The 24008-nt window shown below is 39.7% G+C and overlaps 1 protein-coding gene across 1 annotated transcript in view; it reads right to left on the bottom strand.

Annotated features, from left to right (window-relative positions):
• nphp4 (nephronophthisis 4) overlaps nucleotides 1-24008 on the bottom strand; it is a 101543-nt gene that overhangs the window by 40755 nt on the left and 36780 nt on the right. The window contains exons 9-13 of the mRNA XM_030785241.1: nucleotides 12793-12981; nucleotides 11982-12111; nucleotides 5872-5930; nucleotides 2692-2826; nucleotides 620-783 (exon numbers count right to left, since the gene is read on the bottom strand). Coding sequence (XP_030641101.1) covers nucleotides 620-783; nucleotides 2692-2826; nucleotides 5872-5930; nucleotides 11982-12111; nucleotides 12793-12981 — 677 coding nt within the window. The remainder of the gene's footprint in view (nucleotides 1-619; nucleotides 784-2691; nucleotides 2827-5871; nucleotides 5931-11981; nucleotides 12112-12792; nucleotides 12982-24008) is intronic.

Raw genomic sequence — 24008 nt, 5'->3', positions numbered from 1 at the left:
AGACGCACAGTTTTTTAACTGATGCCAGACTAGTCCCCCCACAAATACTCGAGAGCTTGAGTTTTTCAGGAAAGGAGTCCTCGAGTTGTAAAATTATGCACTCGTGCAGCCCCTAGTGCAGGTAAAAACCTGAGCAAAGTACTGGGGCAGCCGCGTACGAGCAAAGTACTTGCTATAACCTGAGCCCACATGGCGAGATCTGATGCTCTCACCTAATTTCTTACATGCCACAAATCGGAAATTGCCTTCTCTATAACTCAGTGATACATTTTACTGTGTTTTCTTTTGATCAGAAAATATCAATAAATAAATAAATAAATATTGAGATCAATAAATATTGAAAAAAAAAATTCAAAGTATTTCTTCAGTTGTTTATTTCCTTCTTTTGCTATCAATTTCCAGTGAGTCACCAAAGCAAGACGCTGACCTGCAGTCTACCCCTGAGTGCAGAAACACACTTGGGTTTCCACTCTGCTTTTTGCTTTCTCTCTCTCTCACATACACTTACACACACTCACACACACATAGACTGAGTACATATAAAAGTGTCTGAGTTGGGTGAGAGAGAGAGAGAGACAGATACAGATACAGAGAGAGAGACAGAGAGAAAAAGTCTCACCCAGCCACCTGCGTTCCCAGAGCGATGACAGGAGCATGCACAGGAGTGAAGGGTAGCTCGTGTAGTTCACTCTCCTCCAGGGACGATCCTGCATCCGTCCCTGGCCCCTGGCTCTCTCTCACACTGACCTCCAGGTGAGCTATGCTGTTAGCAGCCGGCCGCTCCTGCAAAGTGGGACACAGACAAAAGGGGAAAAAAAAAAAAGAAAGAAATCAATTAGAATACGAAGGCACATTTTGGTTCCAGGTTCCTTTGTGCTATCAGGTTACAATGTGAACAATGAAGAAGCAATTTTCACGCGACTTTTCAAAATCCTCAATCCAGGACACAAATATGACACTGAACAAATCATGACTTATTACATGATATTGGTATGATGCTCAAAAGAAACATTAATGAACTAAGAGTAAGTAAGGCAGTGCCAAACCCACTGACATTTTGTGACGACAGATGTACCAGCACATCCTGTGTCTACCATGACTCTGAAGCGAGATGCTATCGTTTCAGAGACTCGGTGAGTAAGTGGTGTGTGTGTGTCCCCAGGCCTTTTGACTGTGTGGCACGGTTCAGTGACTGAGATCCGTTGGCAGAGTTCTACGTAGCCTTTTCCATCTGACCTCTGACTGACCTCCCCGCTAACAACTAAGCACGCTGCCGTTGTATTTACTCTCCTATTACCTAATCAAAGCCAAAGTCAATTGTATCTGCCTTTTCAAAAACTAATTCGAATGGTTAAGAGATGAGATGCAAAGCTGGAGATTTGCATACAGATTTTTTTTTTCTTTTCTGTATGACAGTCTCCTAACAAAACGGAAGGGAAAAAAATCTTCAAGATGAGCTAAATGCGTTACTCTGAATTGCAGATGACAAAACTGCTCAAAGGCAAAAATTGACAACCTCCTGCTGTTTTCCTGAAATAAAGGAAGGACAATCTGTACGCAAGGAAGAAGGTGTGTATGCATATATATGTGTGTGCGTGTGTGTGCGCGCGTGTGTATGTGTATCGAGAAGTGGAGGAATGCAGTTTCAAGGAAAGAATGAATGTGCTAACAAACCATTGTACATTTTATTGTGTACGTGAGTGTTTAAGCCTCAAGCTACCACCCTAGCGCTGCTGCACAAAAAAGAGAGATGAAAAATTTCATAGGACTTTATAGCAAATGTGTCCATATTAAATAAGCAACACGGTAAGCTGTGTGCTATGTCGAGGTAGTGGTATGTCATGTCCAAATAAGCATATATAGAGTCAATAGCATGCGTAGAATCACGTCACAGCAATTGCAACTCTATGTTATGGTATCAATATCATGTAAAGGAGAGAAAAAAACAACAAAAGGTAAAAGGATGAAGGTCTAAATAAAATAAGTTTAGGTAAGTCTGTCTTGTGCTACATTGATTTGATCCTAAAATTATGCCAATGCAGAGGCTTATGAAACAGAACCACTCATGTGTCCTCATGTGCTTGGTTGAGTGTGAGGACAAGCTTTGAAAACATCTGTTAAATGTGAAGAATGTAACTGTGAACCACAAGGCCACTGAGTTAAGCCCATTTTAACATTGAGTTGCACCCAGAGGAATAGCAGGAAAAATGTAGGCATGTCCAGTTTTAAAGCCAAGAGAACTAAAGGCAGCCCTCCTTTCTTCTCTTACAACAACACGGGAAGCATAAACAAAACAAACTGACAATCTACTAGCTTGAGGTTTAGAAACGTGCTCTTTTGTTCAGCATGAAAGTAAGGCTGCTCTCTACAGCACCACTTTGTGCGTGTAACTGATTGTGTACAATCTAGTGTGTACGTGTGTAAATGTGTGTGTGTGAATGAATCAGACATTCATGTTTGATAAAAAAGAGTGTATCTTTATGTGTGGGTTTGTAAGGGTGTACAGACATAACATTTGATACAAAATATACATAGCTTACATCGTGCATACTGTATATATGTGGTTCTATCTGTACGAGTAAGTATGCACAGATGTGCTATAAGTTGATAAGCAACTATGAGAGAGTTTGTGTGTGTGTGTGTGTGTGTGTGTGTGTGTGTGTTAGAGAGTGCGAGGGGGTGGAATCTTACGACATGTGACAACTGGTGGGCTGATGCCAACGAGGAGGGGGCGAGCCGCGAGGGGAGCTCCTGTTGCCATGGCGACCCCATCGAGTGGCTCATGGTCGGGTAGCGTGAAGTCGCTGCCAGCTGAGAGATGGAGAGCTATGAAAAGCGAAAAAAAAAAAAAAAAAGAACAAAAATTAATACATATTTATTACACAATGGAAAGACTAGGTTTGGGTAGAGGTGGGGTGGGGGTGCTGAGGGTTGCTACGGGGGTGTTGTTGTTGCTGAAAACATCCTCAGCCAGAGCTAACATAATGCAGTGCCAACATCGCAATAACAGAAAGCTGGATGAAATTAGAAACCTGCTTTTTGTAAACGTGACAGATCAGGCTTAAGGTTGTGCATTACACGCAAGCCGCTGTTTAAACAGCTACTCCTGGTTTAAATCCAGCTTCCCGACATTTTTTCAACGTGATTTCTCTTCTCGTCACAACAATACTGCTACGTGACAACTTAATCCAGCAAGTAAATACAGACCTATATGATTATAATTGAGCCATCCATTTGAATGTTTGCCAAATGGAAACGTTCATTTTCTAAGTAAGATGAGACAGAGTGACAGAAGTGTGGAGCGCCAGGACACTGCCAGCATTTCTTTTTAAATGTGTCGCTGCTCTGGGCTAACTGAGTGGGGTTAAGTGAGCACCCTCAGAGAGGCTGTGGTAAATAGCTGCATTAATTGGGTTTCTGTGGCGACTCTACTGTTAGGAGGCAGTTTTCTAGTGTTCTCCTCATATAGCAAGACTAATGTCTCCTGTCTCTCACACCCACAGTGGCAGCAGATGACTCAAAGTGCCACTGCACGACTCCACAGAAGAGCCACGCTCGCCACTCTCGTTCAGTGAGAGTGAGAGAGAGAGTGTGTGTGTGTGTGTGAGAGAGAGAGAGAGAGAGAGAGAGAGAGAGAGAGAGAGAGAGAGAGGAGAGAGAGAGAGAGAGAGAGAGAAGGAGAGAGAGAGTTTGCGAGAGTGAGACAAGGGGTGAGAATATGTGAGATTGTGTGAGAGTGAGAGAGTGTAAGAAGAAGAGAGAACAGAAGTGAAGGAAAGGTCGGGGGTGAAAGGAGAGGAAAATGTCTAAGACAGAACAGCTCACAGAAAGGGAAACAACAATAAATAAAAAAGATGACAAATAAATAATAACGGAGCGAGGGACAGGAGGGTGACAGCAGCAGAGGAAGCTTGTCCTGGCCAGTATATCTGGCATTTTATATTTTAAATGACTATTATTACTGTTGTGTCTGCATTTTTTTTTTTTTTTTAGTGTCTGTCTTTACAAATATTGATGGTATTCATTTTAGTACGTGTCTGTGTCGGTTTGGGTGTGTGTGTGAGAGAGAGAGAGAGAGAGACTCATCCTACAATAGCAACAGTGAAAAGAAAAGAGACAGTGACAGAAAGAGGAAGAAGAAAAGAGAAGGGAGGGGGAGACATCCAACAGACATCTAAACTGTTGACAGACAGAGAACCAACAGAAGAGCACAAGGTCAGAATAAAAAGTATGTCTGTCAATATTCACAAAAGCCAGCGTCTGTTTGACATGGGTTCATTTTGTGAATACTTAAAACCGTAAATCAATACCACACGCTTTACACAGCCTGAATAACAGCAAAGAGAAAAGGCCTCTTAAATGCTGTTAGCTATAAATAGAGAATGAATCTATGAATTTAAAACACCCACTTAAACAGATAAACTCAGAGATCAAGTTCTCTCTATGCTGAGCACAGCTTGAAGGCACCATTAAGAGCATGATATCTTCAAAAAAAAAAAAAAAAAAAGCATGCACAGACAGAATGCAACCCCCCCCCCCCCCCCCCAAAATGACAAAAATACACGGTACTCTTTATCAATCATTCTAAAGACTCTCCTTATATGAGTTATTGCTCCCCATTTCACAGCGGGGAGAGTTTTCAAACTCTTCTCCTCCATTTTAGGATTCAGGCTCAGTTTGCCTGTGGAATGCATCCTGGCCTGTTCCCATCAATCAGCTGAGACCAGTGCGGCACTGGCAGCTTCACTCAGGCTAAGACGCATCATTTAAGCCTCTAGGTTCCAACACCGCTCTGCCCAGGTCTCTGTCAAAGAGATCCATACTGTCAAAAAGAACCATAAGGGCCAGTCGCTCAGAATTAAATCCAAACCCAATCCACCTCTTCGTGAAGGGGGTAAAAAAAAAAAAAAGGGGGGGGGGGGGGGCTAAAAAATCAGCCCTCTTCAGCTGACAGAAGAGGGTAATGTATCTGCGTTTTGTTCTGGTTTTTTTTTTTTTTTAATAGGCATCTGAGCACTTCTTTTTTTTTTTTTACGAGAGAGACAAATGAAAATTGCTCAGAAAGACAGACTCAGTGACTATCCTTATGTGAAAAATCATTATGGAATGTTCTATAGATTTTACAGCACTATGACACCGCTCCTCACAGGAGGATTCAGTTAAGCTAAGTGCTCATATGTCACATCCCTGTGACAACCCAGATACTCGCATTACTTTCCCTGTGATTTGTGAATTTATCGTGAATTGTGGTGATGCAGATGTTTGTGCGTGACTGAGATGATGTATGTCAGGGCCAATGTTAAAAAAAAGAAATAAATAAATAAACACAAGAAAGGAAAAGCTCTACACTCCAAGTGTAGAGTGAGCACACAGGGCTGAAATCTATTCTGTCTGAAATACTGATCTGATGATTCATGTGTGGAGCTTTGGCCGTAGAACCACAGGGGTCACAGATTTTGGAAAAAAGCGATTCCGAGTCTGAAATAAGCCGACACGAACAGAATGCGTGGTGCCATTTCTCTTCATAAGCTGTCGTTAGATGTAAGGTCCCTGGCGGGGGGGGTGGGGGTGGGGGGATAAATAAATAAATTTTTAAAAAATCTGTCAAGTCATTTAAAGGCTGTCCCATGCTTTTTTCATGGTGCAATCTTACTGTAACTATTGGCAACTGGCTCCAAATTATACTCTTCAACTTACCATTGCTATCCAAACCAGCCTCCAGTGTCAGGGAGTCACAGCAATGAGGGAGTCATAGCATGGTGAAATTAAAGCATCTGAGCTCGTTTTAGTCAGTTTTGGTTATTATACAGAGAAGTCAGTGAGAGTTCCCAGCATACTGAGAGAGAAATATACAAAATGCAAAAGCCTTACCCCTGGACCCCGTAGAGATTCCACCCCCTTGGAGGCTACCAGCTCATGGTTACTCTCTTCTGAAAAAGGTGAAGGGAAAAACAAACAGAGAAAAGAAAGGAACTGTGAAAAAATCACAGCTTTATCCTCAATATATTCTCTGTTTATATTTGGATTTGATCAATATTTTAGCTTCAAGGAGGTCCCATTTCCCTAAGCATAATTTCATTTTCCTGTGTTAGTTTGGTGAGCAATGTAACTGAGCTATGACACACTGACACACAATGGAAAACATAATTATCTATCAGAAACTCTATCTACAGCTGTTATTAACACTAAGGATTTTTTTTTTATCTTTTATCAAAGCATCAAAGAATTATCCTAACCAAAGTGCTAAGATGAAGACAAAGAACATACTAAATCCCTTCACGCTATTTGTCATACTTACAGATATATTTGTCAGGGCTGCGCAGTCACATGGAGATGATTGCAAACCAGCAAATACCACAGTATAGTCATACAAACAGCTAAACCAACCCTTTTTAAGCTGCTCTTTTTTTAGCTGTTTTTTTTAAGTTGTCAAGAAGCTTTGTGGAATGACAATAGTGCTCAGGCAGAAAGAGGGACAAATGAAAATCCAACCCCCCTCCCCCCCCCCCCCTCCCAAAAAAAAAACTAACATCTGGAGGCTACTGCTGTATCTATTGGAAACAATTCAATAACGCTTCCCAAATTCTTGTGGGAGAAATGAACCTTGTTTCAGCCTTGCTAACAGCGCTTTCTGACTCTACTTGACATGTCACTTATGTTGGACTCAAAATATTGATGTCTTTTCCAATGGACTGGCATTCAGCTGGCATACACATGACTTGGGACTGAGGCAGACAGAAGAAAAAGACATTTTGGCCAACCTCAGATGATGTATGTGGATCTATTTTCCTCCCTCAGGTCAAGATCTACCTGTAAATACTTGCAACACCAACAGGAAAACTGAATTGCGTTCTCAGGCCCTCATACGTCTCCGAACAAACACTTGAGCTCCGACCACGAGGAGCTTAGGAAATTCACCGGCTCTATCCAGAAAGCGGCTTAGTTCTGAAGGTGTTTTGACGAGCATGGGGTTCTTGTGTCGGCTGGAGGCGAGTTACCTGATGAGTTGGTACTTGGTACATACTTTGACAGATGAGTTAGTGATTTCCATAATTAGCTAGAAGAAAATCTTTTGTACAACAACAAGAAGTTGTTGCAGAGAATGCAGGGTTGCTGTTGTGGATGAAAGATCTATGGATCACAGGTGAAAGCACCAATCAAATTAGCATTATGTGAAACTCATCTCAAAAGTGTCTTTCTCCAGCTTGACGCAGCACTGAGGAGAATGGGGTCAGCAGGCTCTGCTTTCTGGTCACACGAAAGAATATAAAAGTCGCTTCCGCACTGCCTTCGGTTTGTGTTTATTTTGATTATTTGATGTTTGAAAAATCTCAGTGGCATTTTTTGGGCAAAACTAAAGGATAAATAAACCTCAAGGATAAATAAAACTCAAAAAAACTGCACCTATAACATGTGAAAACAAATGTTTTTACCTGTCGCCTAAGCGTAGGTTGGGACAATGGTAAGGTTTTGATTTGAAACGGAGAATCAATTCATCAGTTCAAACATTCTTTGCATGTTATATCATTTTTTTTATTATACTATTTTTTTTTCATACCATGCCTAAACCAAAAGATGATCAAAACTGAAAAACAATGTCATATTTTTTTTTATAGATTACCATGGTTCCATTGTCTCACAAGTGCTCATTTAACAATTTTTCAAAACTAAAACCATCCAGACAAAATGCACGCCTCACCTCCATAGATAGCTGAACAGACGTGGACTCTCAAATGATATAAATTAAATGCTAGTAACAACTCTACATAAAATAGCAATAGAAAAATAAATGACTCAGGCGAAAATTTACTCACCTGCAAAATTACATTTTCTGCTATGTGCTATTGGAACTCGTGTTAGACCGGCAGTGTTCCCTTTGTATGAGTATAAATCTGAACGAGTGTTCCAGTGTGCTAGTGCACAAAGAATTACATTGTCATTGCTTTTTTCTCGAGGCCTTATCCCCTCGAACACTACTGATAACTGCTGCTAATTTCCATGTGCAGACAAGTAAAATGCTCACGCATGTCATTTCCTAATTGCAGGTGATATACTGAGTGATGTGCTAAGTGTTAACATCTGCAAAAGAGAAAGAGAGAGAGAGAGAGAAAAAAAAAAACATTTCAATAATTAACACCCCTTTAAAATGATGTGTGTGCAGTATTTCGACATGGTCAGTTCAAGCCAACAGACAGACTGACTGGGAGAAACCACATTAAGGAAATCAAAGCCCTTTGAGGCCATCTTCTTCTCGCAACAATGACAGCGGTTTTTGTAGAGTGCAAAACTGCATGTGGTGAACATTACATGCAATTTCAAATTTTGACCTCAGGCCTAACTAAATTACTAAAGAAATACAGATAAGTCTATTTCCACAATACAAATCCCTTATGTTGTGCCCATTCCTCACCAGTTTTGCAGTCAGTGCCAGTTTCTTTAGTAGTTCCTTAGGAATGTCTAAAATCAAAAATTAGATCAAGTGCTCACAATAACAATCCACAACTCATCTTAACTGCCAAAATAAACCAGCAGACATTTCCACTGTTCCACATCTTTCTGAGATCAGCTTACATGATTTTTTTTTTACTCAAGTCTCACACGCCACAGTCAATACAACTGACTGTGTCGATCCTACAAGACCTGAGTTCTGAGAAAAAAAGAAATCTATGTTAAGCCTAACAGCAAACTCCAGATTTCTACCCAGTGGAGTATTTTTTTGTTTGACCTCCAGAAAGCAAAGCCCTTATTTAACACGCACACACACACACACACACACACACACACACACACACGCACACGCACACGCACATGCAAACAAACACACACACACATCCACAAATAAACACACACACAAACAGAAAATAACAGGCATAGTCCTGTAGGGGAAACTGCAAAACAATTCTGCCTGGAAGCCCAAAAACTTTGATTGCACAGAGTACACCTTTTAAAAGAGCTAAAGATAAACAAAGTCTATGCGTAGTTTTCAAAGCGACATCTCAATATAATACAAAGGGAGCAAATAAAGGAGGATGTACAGCACCATGTAACATAAAAACTCTTGTATGTGAATATTTTTGGAAGCTCTCTATTAACAGACGTTGTGATGACTCTGAGTTGATAGTATTTCCTTGCTAACAAAGTGGACAGACTTCCCTCCAAAACAGGCATCCAGTCATCGGTCTCAGCCAAGCAAGTCTCCGTCTGTTCTTACTGTGTTTACAAAATTCTGTCAGTGCTGGACCCTTCAACGAGTGCTTCGCTGACATTTCGTCTAACACTCACTCTAACTCTCACTCTTGCTCACTTTTCTTATGCTCTCTTTCTTTGGCATGTGTGATTCCTGCCCCCCACCCCCCCACCTTTTATTTTTAGTACTTGACAATGATTTTTGGTGCAATTAATGAATGGGGTGACAGTGGAAAGCTACGAAAAACAACGACCAATTATGTCTCATCTAGCACAGATTCTGGCAAGTGACACCAATTAGGCTTCAGACATACAAGGTAAGTTCTCAAACAAAACTCTAAAATATAATTCAAGTCAGAGAGCAAAATCCTGTTGTGAGGCATATGTTAAATATTGCACGTTCATCCCCACAGAGAAAACAAACAAATAAATCTCCCACTTTCCATCCTGTGGAGATGTTACTACTGGTATTGATCTAATCATTGGTGCTGGTTCAATGAGTTGCTGACTTTCACATGATTTCACATCATGAGGACAAGCCTCATGAATAAATATGTGTTTTAATATTCGCATTTCCTATGTGAATAGCTTACAAACTAATTGAATTTGTAAGGCCATGATGTGTGTGACTTAGGGGAGAGAAAGAATTGTGTCTCTCCATGTTTGATCCACAATCATTGGAAGATACAAATGTAGCTGCAGAGATCAAAGCAGAAGCCCTAAATGAACAGAAACCGTTTTATGCTCTCTCTTCCTTTCGCCCCCCCCCCCCCCCCCCCCCCCCATCCCATCCACATAGTCAGTCCACATCAAAATACCAAAAAAAAAAAAAAAAAAAAAACCTACTGATGTTGTTAAAGAATAAAGATGACCTGGGTAGATTAAACAGCAGCTCAATGAAATATTGACAGGGTGTCTCATCCTTTAATCCCAATACTTCCCTCCATTTCCAATGCTGTTCTTAACTTCCAAGCCTAAGACAGTGATTAGCTTCATTCGTATTCGGGGTGTTAATTCCGAAACAACAACAACGCCGGAATGAAGATCATACATTACATCAAATCTGTTTGGTTGCTGCCTATATCAGCTGTCAGCAAGATTGAGAGTTAATGTGCAGGATTCTAACCAGCCTTTTAATCACCTTGGTGAAGGAATCCGCAGCAAACGAGGAGCGAGAAGCTGCACTGAAACGTTCCCCTTTCTGGAGACTGGCCAGCTAACGTTACTCTGCGTTTAGTCTGCTATGGATCACGGGCTCTATTAGCCAGCAAAGGGTTCCTCAGGACAATGTTTAAGACTTTGCGTATGGATTCCAAGGAGCCCAATTATGCAAAAGCCCACCCCCCCCCTCCCAACACAGAGGACAGATGGTAGAACTGAGATAGCAGGGCTGTTGCTGTGGTATGGTGATGCTGAAATCAGCGGTGAGTTAGTACGTTTCCTAGAAGGGTCCAGATTCGCAAGCACCTACTGCTCTTAAAACTGTAAGCCCGGGCGGGCAGTGCTCCTCTCCATGAAAGAATTTTCTCCAGTCTCTACTCTCCACTAGAGTTCATTCATGCTTTCATCAGGTCCTGAGATGAATGATTAAGCATTTCCTTAGTTGACTGATAAGTGACCTCATCATGTTCTATGCCACAGATTGCTAATTTAGTAGCTCTCTTCTGATTAAAAGCTGGCTTGCATCATTATGTGTATCTAGAACAGTGATTCTCAGCTCAAGTCCTGAGGGCCCCCTGTCCTGTCCGTCTTTGTTTAACTCAGGTCTGACACACCTGATTCCACTGATCAATTAATCATCAAGCCCTTGATTAGCTCAATTAACCGTGATCATGAAGAGTTAAAACAAAGATGTGCAGGACAGGGAGCTCTCAGGACTGGAGTTGAGAATCACTGATATAGAAGACAACAGGTCAACAGCTGGTATATTAGAACACTGTATTCAAGATCCTAGTCGGTGGCAATGACACATTAGTCGTCTTCTGTTGGTCCATTTCAAGAAGATTTATTTCACTTCCACATAACTATGACCTGACGGTAAACTCTGTTTCTAACGCAGAGGGTTTAACTTAGATGTGAGAGCCATTTCAGAGCTCTTGAGTTTCTGAATCATTCTTTTCAGAGTTGTATCTTGGGGTGCCGACTGTACAACATAGGGGTGCAACAATAAATCTATTCAAACTGGGGCTTTTATTTATTTATTTATTTTTTGGTACTTTTCAGTGCAAAACTTAACAGCTCGGTATTTATAGCAAACCAAGCAATTTTCCACTGAGCAAGGATTAATGCAATTCATAGAAATACACACAGAGACAGTCATATCAAATGAACTGTAGATTGTGTTATTAATCCAGTCCCCAAGTGCTTTAAAAACAGGTTCTTACTCTTGCTTATTTAACAAGCTAAAGCAGCATGCTTGCCAAGCGTTATCTTAAAAATCTTATCCCAACTGAGTTTCACTTTGGCTCAGCTCAGGCAGTCATTGTCTATCAGCCAGCAAATTTTCTGCCATTCTACTGAAGACACAATGGACTGTGACCTTAAAACCATGGTGCATATCAAACCGTAGGTACCATTAGACCCACAGTACAGTGAATACAGAATTTCCAAAGTTCTGTCATCAAACTTCCCAGTACTAAAGAAATGAGTCTTGAATGAGACTTTTGACCATATCTGTCTCCATTAGTTGAATCTACAACTTATCAGTTCGGGAGAAAAGTTTAGTATTACCCCTCTATGAATCTAAGCTTTGATTTTCAGAACAAGGAGAAAAAGTACCCTGAGCAGAAGCTCACCTTGGCCTGTGGAGAAGGACTTCTTTGGTTTTAATATCTCTTCAGACCTGTGTCTTTGTGCAGGGCTGGAGGGGTTTCTCTCCCCACTGCACAAAAACCTGAACTTAATGATACCACTCTCTGCGTTTGTCTGCAAAGAAAAAACAAAGGAAAGAGCAAACGTCAAGCAAGGTGAATTAAAGGCCTACTTTACTCATTCACATGCCTGGGAATCCTCTCCGTTTCAGAAAACTGCCTTAAACATTACTGGTAAACTGGTGCTGAGGAGTTGCTATGGTGAGGGAATGTAGGCACCGCAAGCCCTAATTTCCTAAACACGCTAATTCATTTTAATATGAAATCTTGACAATAGCAGCGTAAGTAAATATACTAATGATACAGTAATGAGGGTATAACATTTAGAATTAGCAGTTAAAACTAGGACATCATCTGACGCCTGAAGCATTCAGTTTTGAGAATATATTTACCAGTTCAGGAAAGTTAACAGTCCAAAGCCATTAATAAAAGCACAGATGTCAGATGAGGATTGAAAGAGATATATGTGCAGAAGCTGATATTACAGAAGCTAATATCTAATAACTTTATCCTCCTGCCCCTGAGGGTCACCATTATTTCTAATGATACAATTAGCACTTATTCACCTAGCAGTATCACAGCAATATGGTAATTACATAATTATTCCATTATCTGCCATTAAGATAATTTTGCTGGGGTGGGAAAGCTATAATCCACTGTGTGTGTTTGAGTGCGCGTGTGTGCGCACGCGTGCGTGCACATGTGCGTTTTTGCGCTGGTTCTCTGCCTCCCTTGCCTGCTCTGAACTTTGGCTCTGCTTTGGTGTGGAGTAGACCATGAGGCTCCAGGGGTTGGGGAGAGCACCGGTTTGTAAGGAGAGGCAAACGTCCTCCCTGCTGGTGCTGTCCGTGTCCTGAAAGGGGGTCCACACACCCCAGCCCAGGCACTGCATGAAGGCCGTCCTGGACGTGGCTGTGGAGGACATCTGTACACATGGATGACATGAGGGAGGAATAGAGAAAGAGAGAGGTGAATGAATGAGGGAAGGATCCCACATCTTTGTATTATACATTTGCTTTGTCGTTACAGTAAAACCCCTCATTTTGTGTAAATGAAGGATGTGTGGAAGCATGCTGTTGTCTGTGTTTTGGACGGCCTGCCTTTAAACTACGCCATCCGTGGGAACGGGAACAGCACCTCGGTTTAGCAGTGCACCCATGGGATAGAGTATTACGGTCAATCAATGAATAAGCTGGCTAGCCTAAGCCCACGGTAATTAATCATGGGAGGAAAAAAAGGGTCGGAAATGAGCAAGATTCAGATCTCTTTCTCTCTCTCTCTCTCTCTCTCTCTCTCTCTCTCTCCCCCGCCCCCCAACATCAAAAAGACTGATACAAACACGTGCGGCGCTCTGTTTCATTTTTGATGTATCATTTGCATGGTAAATGCATTGGACTTCAGGAAAGACTGATATGAAAGATTAATCTCTCTTGGTACAACCTGAGCTGAAGCACACCGCGAAAGGAACACAATATCACCATGTAATTCAAAGCATATGCTGCCCTGAAGTAACCACTGTACAGAATTACTGTGCTACGCTCAGTTAAATATTTTAACATACAGGTGACTCAGTACATATGGTCAAACTATTATAATTCAAATTTAATCACACAGACAGACTGAACACAGAAAGTGTCTAACATTCAGGTATGAATTTGAAAAATAATTTTTTAAAAAGGATCAAATTTTGAGAGAGAGTCTTAAGTCTTAGTTAAATGTTGACAGTTCAGTGACATTCAGCCTTCCTGTATTTGAAGCCCATGGAGGGGGAAGAACAATGGTTCCTTAATTAAAACTCTTCTAATAGGAAGTTCACTCCAAACAATGAGCTTCTGATTCCTTTGTTCAAAATGAGGGCAAAAGCTGATTGAATGACGGGTCCAAACTGATGGACACTGCATTACTTAGAAAATTCTCTCTCTCTCTCTCTCTCTCTCACTCACTTACTGGAGACAGCTCAGAATTCATTTTGGAAGGCTTCCCATTTGGATGTTTGAACCAATGAGCCGGGGAACAGGATCAATATTACATTCCCCTCGTGAGGACATTCAGATTGGTGGATTTATTTATACTCCCCTTCTCAGACATTAATTGCCATTTTGCCGGATGGCACCAACAGATCTGAAATGGCAATGTGACAGACCATAGATTTTTCTCCATGAGCTTGAAGCAGTTAAATTAGTTAAACGTTAAACATTAAATTAAAAATCAGAGTCTGCCACATCTCACTACATGTTTACCGTACAATGGAGATGGCTACGGCGCTACCGCATATCACCAACTTTGAATACTAAAAGGCCATGTTTGGTTTGAAATGTGGCATGCAGGGGTGGGTAGGATGATGTTTGCAGGGTGTTGGTGACTGAAGTGAATGTTAAGGCACTGGAGTAACATTCCACATTTGGCTGCGAGAGAGAGATCTGAGTCAGCTCTTAGCTTCAGGTCAGAACTGCTACCACACGATGTCAACTAGTAAACTGTACTTGAATCATGACACGTTTATCTAGGACCACTTTGCATTAAGTTTGTTGAGAGGCCTGAACTCCTAGAAACATCTGTAGATGTAACATGCAATATGAAACTAACTTTACCTGAGAAGTAAAATTAAAGAATCAGAAACCCACCAACCCAAACACAACCCTCTTTCCAGCTATGTAATAGAATTTTTATTTTTAGATACTTTTAGCGTTAGCACCATGCTCATTACTTGTTCTCCTCACATCTCATCAGATGAATGGTAATGACACCAGGGAGGATGGCATGTCATAAACTAACTACACACATTTGCAGCACTAACCATATGACGTGTTATGGCAATATCATGTTTATGTTGTCATCATGTTGCACACATTTCTTGTCTCACATTCAATTACGTCTGCCGTGGGCCTTTTGAAGCCCCAGTATGCACATGAACAATGGCATGCAGCAGTTCTCTGAAACATTGCATCAAAGCGCAATAAAATCAAAGCGCTCCATGATGAGAAGTACTGTACCACATATTTAACAAGATTCCTACATCAAAGCCTTTTATGTGGGAGTTTGCAAAGATATCGAGGCTATGTTTGAAGAACAAAAATGTTAAACTGTATTTAAAGAGCAAAACAAGCATAACTTTGCCTCATATTATGAGTAAAAAAAAAAAAGAAAAAAAAAAGCAATGGAGGGGAAGAGAAATTAAAAAAAGAAAGGAAAGATATTGCTCAAGGCGAAGAAATTACCCTTTTATTTATTTATTGTCTGAGGTTATGCATAGCCTGAGTAACAAAAACAAGTCCTTGTACGTAATTGTGCACAAAAAAGATGAGGATTACTGCAGGAGAGATAGAGGGGATTCATCAAGCGTGTCGACCTGAACTGGCAACTGCTTAAATTGTGCCCACAGAGGAGGATGAAGACAGCACTTGAACATCTCTTACAATCAGAGATGGGTGAGAGGCCAAGAGCCACTTCTAGACGGGGCAGTCAGGAACAACGCAATAGCCTGGTCAGTCTTCTTTTTTTTTTTTTTGTCTGATCTTTATGCATTCAAGCTTGCAAAGTTAAATGATCAAAAAAAAAAAAAAACCTAAAGCCATTATGTAGCAAATTGCACTGAAGTTTTAATGAGTAAAGCATGACTGAGTGGAGTGTTTTTCTCAAAAAAAAAAAGAATATCAGGAGAATGAACAAACTGAGGATGTAGCACAACAGGTGGTCCTTGTTATTTCAACATTCTGTCGGTTTATTGTGATAATCCCTGAACTGAGTATGAATAGGAAGAAAATTCAACAAAGTAATTCTGATAAAAGGTAAAACTCAAAATAAGCACTAAACCACCATAGTGTTTATCAGACTGTCAACAACTAGGGAAAAAAAAAAACAGAAAACAGAAGCACATATGAATCACTGTATCACACTGACATACTAAGCACACAGCAGGACCTGCGGCCTGTTACAAAGTGCACGGCAAATATCAGTAAACCAGATGAGATGCAAACAACTTCTACACCTGCTGTGGCACTCTCAACACTGAATCTGCCTCCAAGGCCCCAAAGAAAGAACAGGATTTCTGTTATAGCTCTCTAAGCATGTTCTGTGCAGACCCTTTAAACCCACCAAGCTGTCCATTAAGCGAGCTCTCAACAGTTAATCCCCGTATTAACAAATACATGTTTTTTTAATCTCTCACTGTCCATGCCCAACTATGCCACTTCGCTTCAAGAGAACTGACAGGATATATCTAAGTGATTCTCTCATCAAAAATGATTAAGGCTACAGAATTACTATGCATAAGAACATACCATGAACTCTTATGGTACGTTGTATTGTAATTGTACATAGTCTGTTGTTGGCACTTTGTATTGTACACTGCACTGTTTACCACTGGAAACTGCATTGCATGCTGTACAGTGTGTTGACTACAGCCTCAGAGAACAAGCATGAATAAGAATTACAAAGTTTAAGTAACAACTGGAAAGTAAAGTTCTTATAATAAGAATTATAAGAATAATCCTTATAATAGTAATAAAAAAGCACAGTTTATCTCTCTAGACTCTGAAGTGTGATATTTGTTTCAACTTTTGTGACAGTATTCTTAACAAACAAAGCGAAAACCTGATTGTTTTCAAAACTGTTCTGCAGTGATAATTAATATGTTGTATGGGAAATCCCACTTGATAATTGCAATCTTTATTTCAAACATTTGGCTCTAATGTTTCTAGGACTGTCAAGCATTTGCCAAAAAATGGAAGACTCTTGTTCTGTCTCGCAAACTTGAATCATGGTACAGGTCACTGGAGCCTGGAGTCAATATTAATTCAGTCATTCCAGTTAGATAGTTTTACTCGCACTCTTTGAATAAATGCAGTGAAGAGGGTTTTGTTTCCCTGTTCCAAAGACTCACACATGCAGAAAAAAAGCCAACAAAACTATTTGCATTGCATCATCCACATAGGTCTGGTTTTCACTGCATTGCTGCATTGCTTATGGGAAAAGCTATGTGTTGAAATTTATGAAAGGATTCTGATAAACCATACATAATGCTTTTTTTTGTTAATTACCCTTATAATTATATGGTAATGTATACATCTTGGCTTCTGGAGATAACAGAGAGAGAGGTAGATATTTTTGTGCCTACTACATCCGTGCAACTCAAGCAAAACATAAGTACACTAAAGCACTTCTACTCTGCCCAAACTGCTCTATCCTGATCATAATATGACTCTAATTAAATTAAGGCTGAGCCTGACATTACAGGATAGAAGCGTTGACAGACAGACACTCTAATAGACAGATACTCTAATCTGATTTTAACAAGATTATGACAGTACTCTCCTCTCCATGAGTTTTTATTTCTATTCTAAATTTAATTTCCAATTCAGTTTTATTTCAGTCTAATTTTTTTTTTAATCTAGTTTTTATTTTGAAGATCCATGCCTATTTTGTTTTGGTATTATTTAGTTTCACTTTTAGTTTCTTAGTTAGTCTTTCAGGTTGGAGGGGTTTCCCCATCCTATTTCTCTGACACATACACGGTTGTCTCCTTTTTATGACACATTTACTTCAATCACTGTTGATCCTGGTCTCTCCGAGCACTTATAAGTCCATATGGAGCTGTTTGTCTGTCAACCAACCCTGGGTTCCCATGCTTGGGAGTTCATCATAGCAGTAACTCCAGACTGCTGCCCTAAGTGAAGAAGTTAGAAATGTTTGGCTATATCATGTCCTATACAGTGTACTGCCATCTAGTGGTTCCCTCCTTCAGGCCACAGGGACAGAAGTAACAGCGGAGAAAAAGAAAAAGCGCTGCATTTCCTTTAGGGAAACACAAAAAACTAAAACAATTCTCAATTTTCATTTTATGGTAATTCGTTTTACAGGAAAAGGTTCTGGTTCCAGCTCAGGTTTAATTTCACTGATACTGTCTTTATGCCAGTTGACAAATACGTTTTTTACCCGTTCATTTTCTTTTATTTCAGTTTGCTGTTACTGTTATAACCTAGGTCTATGCTGTCCTTTCCCTTGGCAGACGAACCTATGGAGGTTTCCCAGCATGAGGCTCCCATTAGAGACTTAAACGAACACACATACAGATGTCTTGCCAATAACTGCAGCACACTCCTCAACCCCCATCCAATCGACAGGGACTGCGCTGGGGTTGGCACCCTCTGACATGGTAAAACTCACTGCAGGCCCATCTGGGAAATTGATGCACTTCGCAGTAGGGAGAAGCTGACATTCATCCTAATTAGGTACGCATTGTGTCCCTGCCCTGGCCTCTCCCTTTCCTTGTGCAAACCTCTCAGTAAGAAGATCCTACTCCCCTGAGGAGGAGTGACCTCGCTGGTCTGCTAAATATAGCATCAAAATATCAGCCATGTTAATTAACGTTTGATGGTTGATTAACATTTAATTAACATTTGTGTGACATTTTCATTGAGAACAAAAAAAAAATACGAGGAAAAAAAAACAATACTAATGACAAATATGTCAATCTTATGACTTATATCCTATAATATGTCAGGTTCAAAGTGAAGTAAGCCGCGGGGTAGGTGCAGGGGGTCTTCTTCGAAAAGTGCACTTAATGAGCATCTGAACAGAAACGTTCGAACACTTTTGCGGCAAACAAACAATCATCAAAGCCGCAGAGAAACATACATTCTCTCAAGACAAATTTAGAACACAATACACAAAAGCACAAATTCATACTTTGTAAACGTGGTGATAGTCCAATTAAATCTAAGGTTACAATTGTCATGTTAACAAGAAAACAGTGCTTTCAAAGACATAGGTTATTTCAGGGTCACATGATGTGAGAAGAGTGAGTTTGTTAGCTCCTGTCAGTGATTAATGAAATTATGAAAAGAAAATCCTTCTCTACATGTTTACTGCCCCTTTGCTTTTTTCTTTAATCAATGTGTAAACTAGTAGCAACTCCAACTACAGGATATACAGGGTAACAACAAAAAACCCACAGAAGTCAGACAGTGTCAGGAGACCTAAAACGGTTTTGGCTAATGCTAGCGATGAAGGCTACGCCTTCATTGAAACTGTGAAACCTCTGGATACGAATGTCATATATGCCAAACAGAGAGTTCTGGACGTTGAGGACAGAAAGAAAAAGATGGACATAGAATGGGTAAAGACTACAGATATTACTGTTCAACTCAGCTACAGAAAAAAACCTGAGTATCTGGAGAACTATTCAAGATACCAGAAAGAAAGGATTATAGGAGTGACAAGGCACTCTGAGAGTCTCAGGCGTGAAGAATTTATCAGACGTCTTTTGCAACAACCTTGCACCAGAGAGAAGAGAGAATGGTACCACTACAAAGAGAGCAAGCCAACAGAATAAGAATAAGAAAACTATTAAAAACTGGGCATAAGAAAACTGTTCATCACTGGCCCATCATCATTTGTTTTTTCCAATTCTTGGACAGTACATGATGGAGCTGTCTGAAATAACCAAGTTAAAGAAATATCTTGGTTAAGATATCAGTATAAACCCAAATTTTTTCCCCCCTTCTGAGCAGCGGAGTCTTCTTCATACCAATTTGTCAATTCCTCAAAGGCAGAGACAATGTCCACTATGGACTTAAGGATCCCAAAGTCAACGTAGATATACGGAATGTTAGGATTTCAGAATCCTATAAAAAAAAACAAAAATTCTATCTGTTCCTTTCAGGGAACGTGACATAACTTTAATTCATGAAAGCCATTTAACTGAAAGAGGTTATTGAACTAAAGAAGAAATGGGTTGCAATGTGGCCTCCTCTTCCGTCAGTCAGTAGGTCCATCAGATGTTCGGAGAAAGTTTAACCTTGTGTGACTTGATTACACATACTTTTCACCCTTACACAAAACCTTTTCAAGATATGATTTTTGCTTTAAACACTATACTCAAGAGCATGTTTTCAGACAAGATTGATAACATACACATCTCAGACCATACTTTAATGTTTATTGGAACTTCCTTTCCGAAACAGGCCTTTGAAACACAAAATGGATATTTAACAATATCACAGTTTCAACAAACAACCAGATAAAACTCTTAAGCTCTAATGGGAATCAATGAGAGCATACTTAAGGGCAAGATCTATGGCCTAGTTCTTCGGTCTCTGGAAGAAAAAGAAGTAAAACATAGAAATTTATGAGCTGAGAACAAATTTAAAAAATCCATAAGTGATGTTCAGATAAGACCCATCTTCAGTCAAATACAGAAACCTAATAAAAACTAAACAGAAATTAAATAACTTAGCTGCAGACAAGGAAGCTTCTTAATATTTTGTATAACAGGAATGTATCATGTACAGTGTGAGTGCTCAGGGAAATATTTATCTTACAGAATACAACAAGAACAGGATACGATTATTAGTACAATTTAATGTGACATGGGTATGCAATAATAATAATAATAATAACCCAGTTATTTGAGATAATAATCCAGTTATAATCAATAAGATTTTAAAGTATTTTATGAGTTTTAAGAGATTTTTAAAGTTGTATTCTTCTTTAAACCAGCTATCACTTGCCTCTTTGAAATCCCTTTCTCCAGATACTAAATGCAATAAGTTGGATAGTGAAGAAAAGACACTATTTGAAGATCCTGCTGCAGTTAATGAAATAAAAGAAGCAATAATATCACTTCCAAAGGGCAAAACCACCAGGTTTATAAAATTAACACTGACGCAGTTGATCTCATTCAGAAAGAAAACTTAGAATAGTATTTCAAGGACCATCCACAACCATCAACCATGTGAGAGGCATTAATTACTTCCCTACCAAAACCAAACAAACAAAGACCATGCAGAATGTATGAATTTTCATCCAGTTTCCTTAGAGCAAAATGACTGTGAGATATGCAATAAAATTCTCATGCTCCAAGATTCATGTATTGGGAAGACTCGTTCACTGATCAGAAAGGCTTTATGAAAAGAGGGTTCTCTTCAGAAAATGTTAGGCAGCTCGTCCACATTATGTATTCTACCAGAGATTCAATGGACCCATCATTAGCCATCTCCTTAGATGCAGAAAAGGCTTTTGATCAGGCTGAATGGGTTTTTTGTGCTATACTTTAGGCAAAATGAAATTTGAAGAGAAATTTATCAGCTGGACTAAGAGACTGTACTGCAAGCAATGTGTGCTGATCTGAGCATATGACAAGACATGAACATCTTGTGGGATTAGTTAAGGTTGCCCCCTCTCCCTTATCTGTTTAACGCTGTAATAAAACTACTTACAGCCAAATTATTGCTGTTGGGAGAGACATAAAAAAACAAAGGTAACGTTGAATGTAGATGACATTCTAATCACACAAAGTTGACGAGACACATCACTTCTGAAATGTTCTGGTATAATCAAAGATCATGGAGCACTTTCAGGTTACAGGGTGAACTGAAATAAATACTTTCCATACAGCATATGAGAAATATCCTTGGATGGACTGAAATACGTAGGCATTTGAATCACTAAATTTAGAGACAAAATCATCAAATTAATATGGATCCACTACTCAACAAGGTTAAAAATAAATCAGAACTATGGAATGATCTTCCATTATCTATTCCTGGGCACACAAGAACTATTAAAGTGTCAGTAATGCCAATACTGGCATACCATGTGTCTATAAAACCTCTCCACAAACCTCTTTGTACTGCAAAAAAGATTAACACTATTTAATAACTTCATATGGTCTTTTAAACAGCTGGCTCATTAGATGAGGGATATGGTGTTTGATCTAAAAAATATATGAAATTTCTGACTCCTAATATGAAATTGAGATCTATTCAGCTTAAAATGATTGTTCCTTTTGTACTCCAAAGGAATTGTTTACGGTTTTAAAGAATGTAATCTTAACTGGAGATGCCAAAAAGAAAAAGATTCATTAATTCACATTATGGAATTGTCCACGATACATCAGCTTCATCAGTCATTTATCTCAAATAACTAACATTCAGATGCACTTTTCATCAGTACTCATGATTGAATATGAATTGAATATGAAATTTGAATATGAAGAGAGAAACATCATTTCCTGCTTTTACACCTCTCTGATTCTATCCTGTTGGAATCACTTGACTGACTACAGTCTTTCCAAACACCAAAGGGTATGGCTGCATGGAGTTCTAATGTCACATTTACCCAATAGCAGCAGGAAGAGGAAGACAAGCATATGCTCCATCAGACAGAACTTGTGTCTAACAAAAAACAAATGACTCCTCATCATTTATTGGGTTGTCTCACTTCTGCTATGCACCATGACTGGCAGAGGTGGAGTCAACCTGTCTAAACAGACACTATTGATAACTAAGTCATCCCGAACCTGATAAAATGGGATTAAGGCTACGTATATACAGGTGTGGGAGTATTCACACATTCAAGAAATTAGGAGAAATTAGGAGAACAGGAAATTAAAAGACATTTGTGTTAACAATAATAGATAAAATACTAGCCCTCATTTGCTAACTCATTTTTGGTAGAGGTTTGACATACTTTTTGTAGCTGTGTCGCTGTGTGCTTTGGTATTCATCCAAACAGCTTCTTGTGACATAAAACAATCAGAGAGTCTTGACTCTGAGGTGAAACCTGAGATATTTTAGAACACAGAGATATTCTTAGCCTTGGCGGATAAAGAGCTAGCACACAGAACTCTGGGTGGGAATGGAAGATGCAAGGGGAGGTAGGCTGTGTTTTCCGCCGCTCATTTGGGGCATGTTAAAGGGCGAAGACAAGCCCTGCATTTCAAAACAGGTTCAGAGAAAGCAGGAAGATTCCTAATTACTGCTAACGCTTGCAGAGAAGCTCTGTAACCAAGCAAGGCTGTCACTCAAGCTTCAGAGAGGTCAAACAAGTCATCACCAGATCAACCCAGAAAAGCCAACAGGGAGCTGTTATCACGTGTGCTTCCATGATTTCTGACACAATACGTCAAAACTGTATAAACAGCACCTGTGGCATGAAAGGTCTTTCAGTAAAAAAGAAAAAAAAAATCTTTACCAAGTTCAGACTTTTGTTCATCAAAAACAAACAACAACGACGAAAAAAAAAAAAAAAGTTACTGATGCAACAATAATCAGTCCGGATGTTTTCAACAACATCTTAACGATGCTGGTACACTTTACCAGTTATAAAAAGTCTAAAGCTTCATCTCCAAGACCTTTGCTAACGGTTAAGTGTGGTTGCCATTAGTAACACCAAGCAGCTAATCATATAACATCTTCTTTGTTGAGAAAAAAAAAAAAAGATTGTCTCTTAGCTGTCAGACATTTCAGCAGTAGAGAGGAAGCAGTCTCACTTTTTCGTTTTTCAATCTCTCTCTCTCCTCTCCTACTTAGGCCGCCCATTCGTGCATCAATACGACGACGGCAAAGAGAAGATGAGTCTCATCCGTGCCATAATCGTCCTCATTTTTATATTGCTTTGCTTGATTGACAGAAACTGATCCCTGCCAAAAAATGTTAAAAGCAGTGTTTAGACGATACAGGTTTGGGTCAGCGACGGTGGAATGTGAAGCCCATGCTCAGGAAAATTGGTGTTGACAGTCTACCATTAGGAGCTATCTGTGGCACAGATCACTTGTCAGTCACAAATCCTTTAAAGCGCATGAGCATTAGGGAGGGAGAAAGAAGAGTCTACTGGGTATAGCATAGGCAGGAGCCAGTGGCAAACAAAAAAAGAAAATCTTTTTAAATGTTTGACTCGCATCTGGTGGCACCACAGAATTAAATAAACAGAGACTGTTTTTCTTAATACTTCATAACATGGTCAAGCAAGGGACGCAGAATAAAAACTCTGCTTTTTTAAAGATGTCACTGAGTTCCATACCGCTCCATGTGAGATAACCCCATTACAACACAATAGGCTAATTGCTTGCATAAGGGTAGATGAGACCGGACTGGCTTTTTTTGTTTGTTTGTTTGGTTTTCTTTGTTTGGGGGGTTGGGCGGGGCGGGTTGGTGAGGAGTATATTACACA

Source organism: Chanos chanos, chromosome 9 (assembly GCF_902362185.1).
Source record: "Chanos chanos chromosome 9, fChaCha1.1, whole genome shotgun sequence".
Lineage (NCBI taxonomy): Eukaryota > Metazoa > Chordata > Actinopteri > Gonorynchiformes > Chanidae > Chanos > Chanos chanos.
The sequence above is the reverse complement of the archived record's forward strand: the minus strand, read 5'-3'. Positions and strand labels throughout refer to the sequence as shown.